Source organism: Mercurialis annua, linkage group LG1-X (genome assembly GCF_937616625.2).
Source record: "Mercurialis annua linkage group LG1-X, ddMerAnnu1.2, whole genome shotgun sequence".
NCBI classification, from domain to species: Eukaryota; Viridiplantae; Streptophyta; class Magnoliopsida; order Malpighiales; family Euphorbiaceae; genus Mercurialis; species Mercurialis annua.
The window spans coordinates 13,970,366-13,983,506 of record NC_065570.1 but is presented as its reverse complement, the minus strand read 5'-3'; the positions used below and the strand labels follow the sequence as shown (position 1 = coordinate 13,983,506).

The 13,141-nt window shown below is 31.6% G+C and overlaps 2 protein-coding genes across 4 annotated transcripts; both read left to right on the top strand.

Moving 5' to 3' along the window:
• Positions 1–1,024: 1,024 nt before the first annotated feature.
• Positions 1,025–5,104, top strand: LOC126664100 (uncharacterized). Of its 3 annotated transcripts, none has more exons than XM_050356473.2 (4): positions 1,025–1,279; positions 1,815–2,036; positions 2,164–2,411; positions 4,824–5,104. In XM_050356473.2, exons 1-3 carry the CDS (start codon positions 1,118–1,120, stop codon positions 2,383–2,385), a joined length of 606 nt encoding a protein of 201 aa, XP_050212430.1. In that variant the 5' UTR covers positions 1,025–1,117; the 3' UTR covers positions 2,386–2,411; positions 4,824–5,104. The 3 variants fall into 3 exon arrangements, with proteins under 3 accessions (XP_050212430.1, XP_055962128.1, XP_050212429.1); XM_050356472.2 differs by lacking the exon at positions 4,824–5,104 and adding an exon at positions 2,570–2,736 and having other exon boundaries at positions 1,026–1,279; XM_056106153.1 differs by lacking the exon at positions 4,824–5,104 and having other exon boundaries at positions 2,164–2,564.
• A 1,444-nt stretch (positions 5,105–6,548) lies between these two features.
• Positions 6,549–8,729, top strand: LOC126664084 (rho GDP-dissociation inhibitor 1-like). Its single transcript, XM_050356471.2, has 5 exons — positions 6,549–7,072; positions 7,152–7,218; positions 7,768–7,986; positions 8,064–8,188; positions 8,442–8,729. The coding sequence occupies exons 1-5, from the start codon at positions 6,866–6,868 to the stop codon at positions 8,517–8,519; spliced, it is 696 nt and encodes a 231-aa protein (XP_050212428.1). The 5' UTR covers positions 6,549–6,865; the 3' UTR covers positions 8,520–8,729.
• The last annotated feature ends 4,412 nt before the right edge of the window (positions 8,730–13,141 follow it).

Genomic DNA, 13,141 nt, shown 5'->3' with positions numbered 1-13,141 from the left:
TAAAGAGAAAATTATTGGTGTTTGTAAGAGAAAAAAAGAAAAAATTGAATAACAATAAATTATATGTTGAAGACAATTTTGATAAATAACAATAATTAAAGAAAAACAAATATAAAAAAATCAAAATTGAAGTAATTAGATTTTTAAAATTTTAAAATACTTAGAATACAATGTGTTCCATAAAATGTTTAGTAAAATTATAGCACAAACAATATACTTTTTGAATAAATCATTTCAAATGTAATATATACAAAACTGAAAAATTATATATATATATATATATATATACACACACACACACACACACACACACACATTAATCGCTTTTTGAATCAATATTATAAATAAATTATTTACTGATTGCATTTCAAATCTATGAATTAAAAAATTAAATTTATATTTTTATATGAATCACTTTTTAAAATAATATATTAATTAGAGTATATACTAAATGTATACTACATATATACAAAATTAGAAATTTCATATTTTTATATCAAAAAATTATATTTTTATATCGATAAATCAATTTTTGTATTAAAAAGCGTTTTTTAATAAATTATTTTGTAAATAAATTTACATCGGTAGTACTGTTAGAAAGTCAAACTTTCCTATAATATATTTTTCAAATATTTGTTGTATTTCTAGTCGTAAATAAAAAAGGTGAAAATCTCTATTTTCTCGAATATATATATATTTAAATTTTTTAAATTATGTTTAAATAAGAAGAAAAAGGTAAAAAGTACAAAAAAACCCTCAATTTTTCTCAAAAGCACATATCAGCTCTTTTACTTTTTTTTAAGCACAATTAAACCTTCGTACTTTTACAATTAAACGCTCATTGTTTTAAAATCGAACAAATGAGTGTTTCTAATGGTGTTGGACGAAAGGAGTTATTTGTTCTATTTGAAAATAAAAAAAACTTAATTGTACTTAAAAAAAATAAAAGAGTTGATTTGTATTTTTATGAAAACTACGAGGTATTTTTTGTGCCTTTTGCCAAAGAAAAAGGATTTCCTCGAACTGAGCCAAAGAGATTTGGGTTGGGTTGGGTTTGAAAGTGGGTGTGGTTGGGTAATTAAAAGGAAGTGAAAGTGAAGGGAAGATGGGATAAACCATGGCGCAGGTTCTTAATATAAACCCTATCAGTTGTTTGAGTAGATCCCACTTTTACAGCACAGAAAACGGCAAACAAAGTTGGGTATGTTTACAGCAGCAATTGAAGTGCCACCCCAAATTTACTTGCATTTTTTCAGGCAACAACAGCAGTCGCAGAGAGGTACCTCTCTTATTCTCTGTTCAAAAAATCGATTGGTTTGCATAGGCAGGAGCGGAGCTAGGAAGAGCGTATGGTGAACAGTTGACTAACTTATTATTTAGAATCTTTGAAAAAGATATGAATATATATGTTAGTAGTATAGTTTTTCGGCCTTAGAATTTATACCACTGCCCACGTTAAATTTTTTAGTTTTTTTATTTTATGAATTTTCGGTATAATTTTGCCCATCTTATAAAAATTTGTTAAGTTCGCCACTGTGCGTAGGTTTACCTTCGAATTGCACATAGATATAGTTGATGAATTGGAGTTCCCCTCTTTTTTTAAGAGCAATTAATTAAAAGTTGAAATTTTTTAGTGGTTCTATTTGTCAATGAATGCATGATAATTAAATTTCTTTGTTGTGAAGTCCTCATGTGCTTAAGTATTTTTGTGCTTTGCTTTTTTGCAGCTCTTCTTTTCTGCCTAGTTCTGCTATCTTGGGTATATATTATGTTCCACTAGACTTGATGAACAATCTGTACCACCTGTGTTGCAGGAACAAGCTAGGAAATCGTTAGAAAGTGCACTAGGCGGAAAGAAAAATGAATTTGAGAAGTGGAACAAGGAAATTAAGAAACGAGAGGAAGCGGGCGGAGGAGCAAATTCTGGTGGAGGGGGTTGGTTCGGATGGGGTGGCCGATTTGGGTGGTCCAATGGTGACAATTTCTGGTCTGAAGCACAACAAACAGGCCTCACCGTCCTAGCTATTCTTGCTATGGTAAGTCGTTTCGTGTTTCAATTCTCAAGTACGTAATGCTAAGGCTTGCCCGTCCTAGTACTCTTGCTATGTTAACCACTTGTTCTAGATTTAGAATCCCCCCCCTATTAATATTATTGCATTACAGTATCTTGTGGTTGCAAAAGGCGAAGTGATGCTTGCAGTCATCGTGAATACCGCACTGAAAGCTTTGCGAGGAACAAGAAATGGATTTTCTTTGATAACGTCAACACTCTTGAAAAAGACATCTCCAGAATCTTCTGCTAATTTTGATGATATGTCGAACAAGCCGGTGCTTGTTCAGGCATCTGCTAAAGAGAGAGTTCAGAGAAAATGGGGAAGCGATTGATTGGCCGTCTCGGGTTTGAAAGTCAGGTCATTGCTTCATCCTTCCTTTTGTTGTTAGTGTAGCAATATTTATTACACACCAAGGTTTTGAATACACATATAGTGAAAAAAATGGATTGAAGCCTGTTAGAACAGCCTTAAGAAGAGATCATTTATTTAAGATGAATTATGTTTGTTTCATGCAGATTGTAAGGAGGGTTTGAGGTTGAGATTAAAATTTTCAGGTTGCAGTTTGAAACTTGGTAAATGCTTGCTAGAGATGAAATTGCAGTGCAAAATTTTAAGTAATGATGAACTTGTCAGACCGGATATCGGTTTATTCAAATTAAATAGAAACAAATTAATTTTATAATGTTTTTAAACAAAGTAAATCAGTTGAATTTTTTCATTTTTTTTCGATTTAGTTTAATTAATATAAAATTGAATAAATTGTCTGCGTCATCATTATCAATGAAACTTTTAAAGTTTATTGATTTTATTTGATTAATAGCGAGTTTCTGCTCTTTGTCTCGAAATTATGATCTGATTTCAGTGACTTGGCAATTTTAAGAGGGGTAGGCATTGTTTGGACTGAGAGTTTTTAAACTCCATGGATTTGGCAAAAATTCACGAATTTTTTTATTTCATAGAATGTGAAATTTATGAATTTAATGATTTCATCGTTTGGTAAAATCAATGGATTTGTAGGGGTATTTTTTGAAATTTTAAAATATCACAACAATTAATCATGTTCAAAAAAATTATTCGTAGCGATTTTAACTTTTCATGGGTTTTAATCACGAATCTTTAAAGTTCATGGATTCTTATCACTTTTTAACATACCAAGCATTACATTTTGTTTTAATCTATAAATTATGTTAATTTAACGGATTTTGATCTTCCGAAATCTATCAATTCAAATGGTTATTAAACATAAAAATGACTAGAAAAAATGTTGCTTTTGTCGGTATTATATGCTAAATAAAAGTTACTGTCTATAGAAATAAGGGTTAATTGCAAATTAATACACGAACTTTACCCTAATTTGCAATTACAACACGAACTTTGAAACTTGGCAATTTAATACACCAACTTTCATTTTTTTGGCAAATTAGTACACCGACCAATCATACAACAACACGTGGCTGTATATGACAACGTCCACGTTAGTGTTTTTCAAGTTCGGTGTATCAATTCGCCAAAAAATGAAAATCGGTGTACCAATTTGCCAAGTTTTAAAGTTTGTGTTGTAATTGCAAATTGGGGTAAAGTTTGTGTATTAATTTGCAATTAACCCTAGAAATAACTATATTAGTCATTTCTTTAAATGCAGCATGCAGCATGCAGCAATAAGGCTATACATTATAGTTTGTTCTTGGCAGAGTTGTATAATTATGGCCAGGGGCGGAACTAGGGAGGGTCGAGGAGGGTCGGCCGACCCTCTTTGCCGGAAAAAAATAAAAAAAAAATAGATTTTTGGAATATTTTTTTTAAATAGCCGAACGTGGTTCCGCCACTGATTATGGCTAGAGTAGTGTATGATTCAATTCTCACGGTTCTTGAATTGTTCATGAAAAGGAGTTGTGCACTAAATTATTAGATAGATAATCAAGAAAATCAGATTCTGATGCATTTATTGGGTATCATTTAAAAGGGATGATGGTTGAAGATTAACAAATGAATCTAGCATGATATTATTTGAGCCCTTTTTATAATGGATATTATAAATTACATCTTGGAGAAAAGCACAAAAATATCTTAAATAAATCAAAACTTTACTCAAATACATACAAGGTAAATTGTTTACATTCATGAAAAATATTATATCCATTCTATTAGTTAGAGACATGTAGCATACAAAACAACTCCCTACCAAACACAACAATATAAACATGTTCTCTCCCTGCAAGTAATAACCACGAACAACCGATATGTTCCACGTCACTGCGCCATATTTCGTCGAGCCATCGCTTCTGCTGTTGAGCCACCTTTGCCATTGAACCACCACTATTATCGACTAGCTGCCGAGGTTGTCGTCGCCTCCTTTTTCACTTCTAATAACATCGAACCACTAAGCTTCTTGCTATGGTTCTACCATTGCCTTGTCCACTGCTGTTGAGGTCTAACCACTTCTTATGTTGCTGCCGTTGCCGCCTGTTCCATTTAGCCCATCGTAGAATGAATAGAAAAGCATTCCATTTTCTATGTGGAATTCTAACAAAAAGTTTCAAGGGATAAAATCTTCAAGTTCATAAAGAAGGTGTATCGGAAAGCTGCACTTAGGCACGATCTTAACAAGGTCATAATTTTTTTTACTATTTATCAATGTCTTGGGTGTGGTTAGTCTAATTGATTAGTCTGGCTAAAACTGAAAAATGGAGATGATTAGCATTGGAAGGAGATTGGAGTAAGTGGTTAACTTTATGTTTGTAATTGAAGTTGCGTATGCACTTTATGCAGCTAGATGTTATGTTATACAACAGAAGGGAGATGTCTGGACAAAGAGAATGGAGTCAAATGGTGTCAAAGTATAAAGATTCATTCTTTTTGGAAATGATCGAAGCGAATAGAGGGCAATCGTGTGATAGAGAACATGTATCATAGTGTATAACGATGTATTAACGATGTATCGGTAGTGTATGTATAATGTATCGATGATGCATCTAACTACGATAAAAAATTGAACCAATAACAATATAATTCATTCATTAAATTTATTAACAGTTGAAGTTAATCTTATACATATATGAGTCTATATCAAAATTGTAAACATTCACAATTTTTTTGTTTAATATAAGGAAATCAGATTTTAAAAATAGTTCAATTACATCTCAATAACATGTCAGGTACATCTTGAAAATATTTCAGAGATGTATCAAAGATGTATATATAATGTATCGGTAGTTGTTTTACACCAGCCAAAAATATTGCTAGATAAGACCATGAGTTGAAATTGACCTATTTGGGTGTTCCGCCTATTTAGCCAAGTAAATTAAATTTTTGTTGTCATTTATTATTTCATTAAGAGTTTGAATTTCATTAAAATGGGTTTTCCTATTTTAAGAAGTTTTTCCCTATAAATAGTTGGATTTTTATTTAAGGGAAAAAGGTATTCATGCCCTTAGAATTTCGGATCAGGATCAGGTGAGGCATTAATTTTCAAAAAGGTCCACCTATACTCCTAACATTTGAAAAAATGAGCAGTCAGGCCCCTCAGTTTGACGTCGTCTCATTGCTTTAAAGACTCCGTTAGTGTGATCCTACGTGGCGAAGGGAAAAGGATTATTTATGTCCTAAGATTTGTGAAATCCTAAATAACACTTTAGAAGAAAAAAGGATCATTTATTGTAGATATATAATTTTTTTTTTATATAAAATTGTTCTATTTTTTATATAATAATTTTATTTTTCTCTTATTCATAGATTTATTTATTTATAAATAAGAGACAATTTAAATAATTTAATCAATAAAACTAACAATTTAACTAGAAGATCAATACATAAAATTAATCTTTATTAATTCTTAGTTGAAAAGAATGAATAATTGAAAAAGAAAAGTACATATGTGAACTCAAGGTTTATACTATTTGAAGTATAGATAGTTAGGACTGGAAAGGTATATAAACAGTATATAAGTAGTAGATAGAACAATGGAAGAGGTTGAGAAGAAGGAGTCAAATTAGACGTTTTTTTTAATAGTTTATCCTTTTATTTTTTTACTATGCTACATTTTTAAATATTAAATAGGACATTCTATTTCGACAAAAAATTTATAGCCAATTATTTAAAATTGCAACAGAGAAGGTTATGTGAAACTTTTCATGTCGAAAAAGGGTTGTATTGAATATTTAAAAAAACATAAAGATTCATTGTAATAAACAAATTGATTGTTAGTTAACTAAATTAAAAAGTAAATAGGTAAAATAAAATATAATAGTAAGACAATTTAAATAATTTAATCAACAAAACTAACAATTTAATTAGAAGATCAATACATAAAATTAATCTTTATTAATGCTTAGTTAAAAAGAATGAATAATTAAAAAAGAGAAGTACTTATGTGAACTCAAAGTTTATACTATTTGAAGTATAGATAGTTAGGATCGTAAAGGTATATAAGTAGTATATAAGTAGTATAGATAGAAAAATGGAAGAGGTTTCGAAGAAGAAGTCAAATTGTGTTATACTATTTTCTTACAATCTCGTGTCTGTGTTGTATTCTGTTTGTACAGATCAGTTGAATTTAAAATCGTGGCCTTTAGTAGTAGCGGTAGTGGCCTTCACGATCTCTTATCATATCACACCATTACATATAATTCGGATCACCACATGACCATTTCCTTTTCTCTCTCTCTCTCTAAACCAAAACTCTTCATCTTTTTTCTTCTTCTTCCTGCGGGGTTTTCTGGGCTTTTTCTCTGCATGAAAATGGTAATGTTTTACGTGTTTTGTTTGTGTTAGGGTTATTAGTTTTGATGGTGTCTGTAGCATAGCCGGTGAGCATGGGTTTAGACGAGAAGAAGAGCGCAGAGGAATTAGTTTTCGAGACGAAAACAAGAGCGAAATCAGGTGAGGATGAATGTGGGATGAGTAGACAAATGAGTGAGAGCTCTATTTATGGCACTGATCAGGAAGAAGAGGAGGATGATGAGAGGAAGATTGAGTTGGGTCCTCAGTATACTCTTAAAGAACAGCTTGAAAAAGATAAGGTTGGTTCTTCTGTCTGTAAATTTCTCTAATTTTGGTTTGTTTTTTTTCTTCTGTTTATCGTCCGTTATGTGGTTGTAGGACGATGAGAGCTTGAGGAGATGGAAGGAACAGCTTCTCGGCAGTGTGGATCTTAATTCTGTTGGAGGTAATAATATTGGTTTACATTTCTTTTCATATTCTTTTCTAATTTGCATATGACGGTTTTACGATCGAGCTTTTCTTATTCCGAGATGGATTTTTTTTCGAAATGCCATTTTCGGACCCCGACTCTTTTGTCCTCCTCCCAAAGCCTAAGTCTCTGGTGTGCCACTTATTGTGCGAAAACTTTGAGGAGAGAGACTTTGAAATCGGAAAAAAAGACTGGTGTTTTTTGTGTTTGAAACTATGTTATATAGAAATCAAACCGTTGAAACGGGACTTTTTGAAATCGGAAACAGTAACGAAATAGTTGTACTATTTAAGAAAAGATTGTAAATACAAATTCTGGAGTTTGATTAGAATGTCCCGAAACGAAATGCTGAAACGTGGTATTTGAAAAGTTTAGGCGCAACATAGCTTACTAATTATGGTATCTGTATTGTAATACAACGGTTAACTTTATTTTTGGTTCGACTTTTGATTTCATAGAATCATCAAAGTAGAATAAATATCTTAGTTAAATTATAGGTGATGAGTTTGTTTTGGGGTTATGTAGAAACTCTGGATGCAGAAGTAAAGATGAGGAGTCTTGCAATAAAATCCCCGGGGAGAGCGGATATTGTTCTGTCAATTCCGGAGAATGGAAATCCGAAAGGGACATGGTTCACCTTGAAGGAAGGCAGCCGCTACAGCCTGCAGTTCAGCTTTGAGGTTGGGAATAACATTGTATCAGGCCTCAAGTACACTAATACAGTTTGGAAAACTGGTCTCAAAGGTAATCTTCTTTTCTTTGTCTTCAATATTCTCATCCTGCAAAACAACATTTTAACATCCTCCCATTTTGCAAAGCAGTAGATAGCACCAAGGAGATGCTCGGAACTTTCAGTCCTCAGCCAGAGCCTTATACTCATCAACTGCCCGAGGAAACTACCCCGTCTGGCGTTTTTGCTAGAGGCTCCTACTCCGCCAGAAGTAAGGTATATGTACATTTTTCGACCTTATCAAATCATGCCAATATAAAGGGTACTTCACCATTCCGTATGTTGCACAAAAACTTATCGAGTCTCATGTTTCAGCGTTTCCAAAACTTTGTCATGTTAAAATCGACTCTGTTGCCAAATTAATACGCCAGCTCTAAAATGGGTGTCACATATCATTGATTGACCCTACCTCGTTGCCCCGTCCGCTCAATTTTGCATGAGTTTAACGTCGTTGTTTGTTGGTTTTCAGTTCGTCGATGATGATAACAAGTGCTACTTGGAGATTAACTACACATTTGATATCCGGAAAGAGTGGCAGCCAACTTAAGTTCAACATGGCATCAATGTTACTACTAAATCAATTCTTTTTCCCACTTTAAATATGATTTTGATGTTTAAGGTATCTTCTTGTCTTTGTGTTTGTTGTCCCATTTAATGTCTGCTAGTTTTTATGAACAATCAAAGGGAAGATTAGAAAATGTTCAGTTTGTAGTTGTGGTAAATGAAACTCAATTCTAGTTTAAATCATTCAATTGTATTCTTCTGTTTCTCAACTACTTTGGTGATTAATCAGTTGACTTTCATATCAATATGCCCCCTAACTTGTGGGCATTGGCCAATTGATATTAAAATTAATTTTTTTTTGGTTAATTAGCCCCCTTAAAGTTGTTAGTTTGTACCATCTAACTCAGATTTTTAATCAATTAAGCCTCTACCATTGTTTTTAAAATTAATGTATTTGGTCTGATTGATATAAATTGGTAAGTTTGAGAATTAATTAATTAAAAAGTTAAATTTTTTATTGATTACTCATGGGATGGAAATCGATAGTTTAGCTAATTGTTTTAGGAAAAGTAAAAGAAATGAAAGCTAAAACTAACCAGTTAAAGCTGAAAATGGCAATGTTTTTAAAATGGCAATGTTTTTAAAACCGGACCAGAACGGAAACCGGCTTCGTAGGAGGTTCATGGTTCAACTGGTTCAACCGGATTTTTTAATTTTAATAAATGTAATTTTTTAAAATTATAATTATATAGTATTATAAAAAAATATGATTATAAATAATTAATGTTTAAGAGTATATAGAATAATTATAATATATGAGGAATAAAAATTAATTTTAATAAATTTATTGTGTGAAATATAATAATAAAGAATAATAAATAAAAATATGTAGCATAATTAATTTGTGCTAGAGAAAAAAAGTGTGATATATGAAAGAGAAAATATGAGTTACTATTAGAAAGAAAAAAGTGTGGAAGAGAGAAAAATGAGTGTTTATCTCAAACAACGGATGTGCCACGTCATTTTTACAATAAGCCAATATTTATTTGCGATGGGAAATCTTTATTTATTGCTTATTTTTTTATCATTAAACATTTGCAAAAGACTGACGCCTCATTGATTTGTTGCATGAATGACGTGGCGCAACCGTTGCGTTGTATAATTATTCGAGAAAAATATATATGTATGAGAGAGGAAAAAGTAAAGTGTGAGTAAAAAGTAAAATGTGTGTAAGGGAGAGAAAAAATAAATACATGAGATCTAGACATGTGTATAAAGGGACCATATAAATATTTTTTTGGACAAAAATAAGTTACTTTTAGTGTAATTTTTTGAAAACCGGATCTGGCTGGTTTCGATCAAAAACCGAATTTTTCCGGTTCAATTCGGTTATGTCCGATTTTTTAGAAAAGTTAACTTTTGTATATAATCGGATCGGATAGGGGTCCGATTCCCGATTAACTCGGTCGGACCAGCCGATTCGGTTTGATTTTGATAACATTGGAAAATGGTTATGTGCCGGTCATGGAATTGTTCCATTTTTGTTGGATGCTAATGCTAGATATGTCTTAAGGATACTTGTGGGGAACAACTTGATTTTGGGTCACTCTAGTGTCCGGCGTTGGACCGATCCAGCGCAATATTAGCTAAATATTGTGATGATCTAATAAGATAAAAATTACTTACTATATGTTGAATTAGATAAAGTAGAAATAATTTATATATTTTGATAGTTGCAATTTCACTCTCATAAATAAAGAGAATGCCTACACTCTCCCATATATAATTAATAATTAGTTAATATGAGTAGATTTAATTATTTAAATATAAATATTAATTAATAAATATTTTTATTTATTTAAATTAAAAAATTATACTACTATATTTTTTTAAAAAATAGACAGATGTTAAAATATCAAAAATTTAGATAAAGTAATTATTACTAAGTTATAAATTTTTTTAATTTAAATATTTATTATTTTTTTCAATTGATAATTAAAGTGAACCATCTTATTAAATTTTTAACCATTTAAATATACGAATATTTAATTAATCCATAATTGTTCTTTATTTAATTAAAATGCATTATTTATGAATTTATGAATTTATAATTTCATCATTTAAATTACTCTTCGCCTTAAACAATAAACTATTTTATCCGAATAATTCAACACGCATACTACATAATATAATTTTTTTATTTAAATTTATATTAATTATCAATAATTTATAAAAACTAAAATTATAAAAAAAATATAATTTTTATGAAAAATTCAACCAACCACACAGCCGCCAAAGAAATAACAGACTGCTCCTTCTCATCTGAGAAGGAACACTCCGCTGCTCCTTCTTAGATATAATAATCTATTTCATCCGAATAATTCAACACATGTCCGATTTCTCCATGTTATTTTATTTAACTGAAATTTATTTTATTTTATTTTTGATAATAACTGAATTTATTATTTTGAAGTTCACTTTTTAGTAATCGGTAGCTATTAAAGCGATAGAAAGGGGATGAAGTATATTTTTGAAAACCAACCCGAATACTTTTATCATAACTCGTTTTCCAACGTCAGATTTAACTGATTCAGACGTCCATGGAAAGGTAACTCGAATACCTACAACTTTCATGAAAACGTCCGTTCCGAATTCAGCTTAGAAAAGAGACGAAAGTGCCCTTGAAGTTGCTGCATGTGTTCAGCTCTATGAAATCTGTATATACCTAGTCCGAGTATTTAATTTGTAAATCGTTTTTCTGACGTTGGATTTCATCGATTTTAATGTCCATAGAACTCGAATACCTACGACTTTCATGAGAACATCTAATCCGGATTCGACCTAGATTATGGACAGAAGATGTCTTGAAACTGCTACATGTGCATATTAGTGTGAAATCTATATATATTCAGATTATGTATTTATGTCATAACTCGTTCCCCCGACGTCGAATTTCATCGATTCAAACTTTCCTGGAAAGGTAACTCGAATACCTACGATTTTCATGACGTCCGGTTCGAATTCGTCCTCTAAAAGGGACGAAATCTCCCTTCAATCTGCTGCATGTGTGGAGACATGGTCAAATCTACGCACTATCTATAGGACTATCCTGTAGATTGAAATTTTACACATGCCTATATCCGTATATATCCATATATTTTTTGAAAAGGTTAGAAGCGATCTTGTTTTGAAAAAGATAGAAGCATCTTCCAAAACCATCCTGTCTATTTATGTCATAACTCTTTCCTGACCTCCAATTTAACTGATTCGAACGGCCCTAAAAAGCTATCTCGAATACCTATATTTTTTATGAAGACGTCAATTCCAGATTCATCGTCAAATAAGGAAGAAATTTCCCTTGAAGCTGCTGCATGTGTAGAGGTATGGTGAATCCTAACCAAATAACATATTGTGATAAAAATATTTATAACTCCTCACCAATTGCATTCAAAACTCCATACGGAGGGGGATTTATATGTTTAATTTGTCTTCTTATCCCCATTGACTAAACATTATGGACATGGTTTCTTATTATTTATAATTTATTTAAGTAAAATATTTATGTTCAATTATTTTAAATTTTAATTTAAATATACCTCCTTTTTATTAATTTATAATAATCTATTTTATCCGAATAATTCAACACGCGTCCGATTTCTCCACCTTATTTTATTTAACTGAAATCTATTATTTTGAAGTTCACTTTTTAGTAATCGGTAGCTATTCAAGCAATAGAAAGGGGATAGAAGTATATTTTCGAAAACCAATCCGAGTATTTTTTTATCATAACTCGCTTGTTCGACGTTGGATTTAACTTATTCAGACGTCCATGGAAAGGTAACTCGAATACCTACAACGTTCATGAAGATATCCAGTCCGGATTCAACCTGGAAAGGGACGAATATGCCCCTGAAGCTGCTCCATGTGTGCAACTTTATGAAATCTGCATGTACCCAGTCCGAGTATTTAATTCGTAAATCGTTTTTCCGACGTCGAATTTCATCGATTAAAATGTCCCTGGAAAGGTAACTCGAATACCTACGACTTTTATACAAAAATCCAATCCGGATTCGACCTGAAACATGGACAAAAGGTGCCTTGAAGCTGCTGCATGTTTATATCAGTGTGAAATCTATATATATTCAGATTGTGTATTTATGTCATAACTCGTTCCCCCGACGTCGGATTTCATCGATTCAAATGTCCCTGGAAAGGTAACTCGAATACCTATAACTTTCATGAAGACGTTCGGTCCGGATTCATCCTCTAAAAGGGAAGAAATCTCCCTTTAATTTGCTGCATGTGTGGAGACATGGTCAAATCTATGCAGTATTTATGAGACTATCCCGTAAATTGAAATTTTACACATGCCTATATCTATATATATCTATCTTTTTTTGAAAAAGGTAAAAGCATCTTCAAATCATCCCGACTATTTATGTCATTACTATTTTTCCCGACCTCTGATTTAACTGATTCGAATGGCTCTAGAAAGCTAACTCGAATACCTACATTTTTAGTGAAGACGTCAATTTTGAATTCATCCTCAAATAAGGACGAAATTTCCCCTGAAGCTGTTGCATGTGTAGAGGCATGATGACTCCTCACAAAATAACATATTTTTGTGATAAAATGTTTATAACGCCTCACCAATTGCATTCAAAA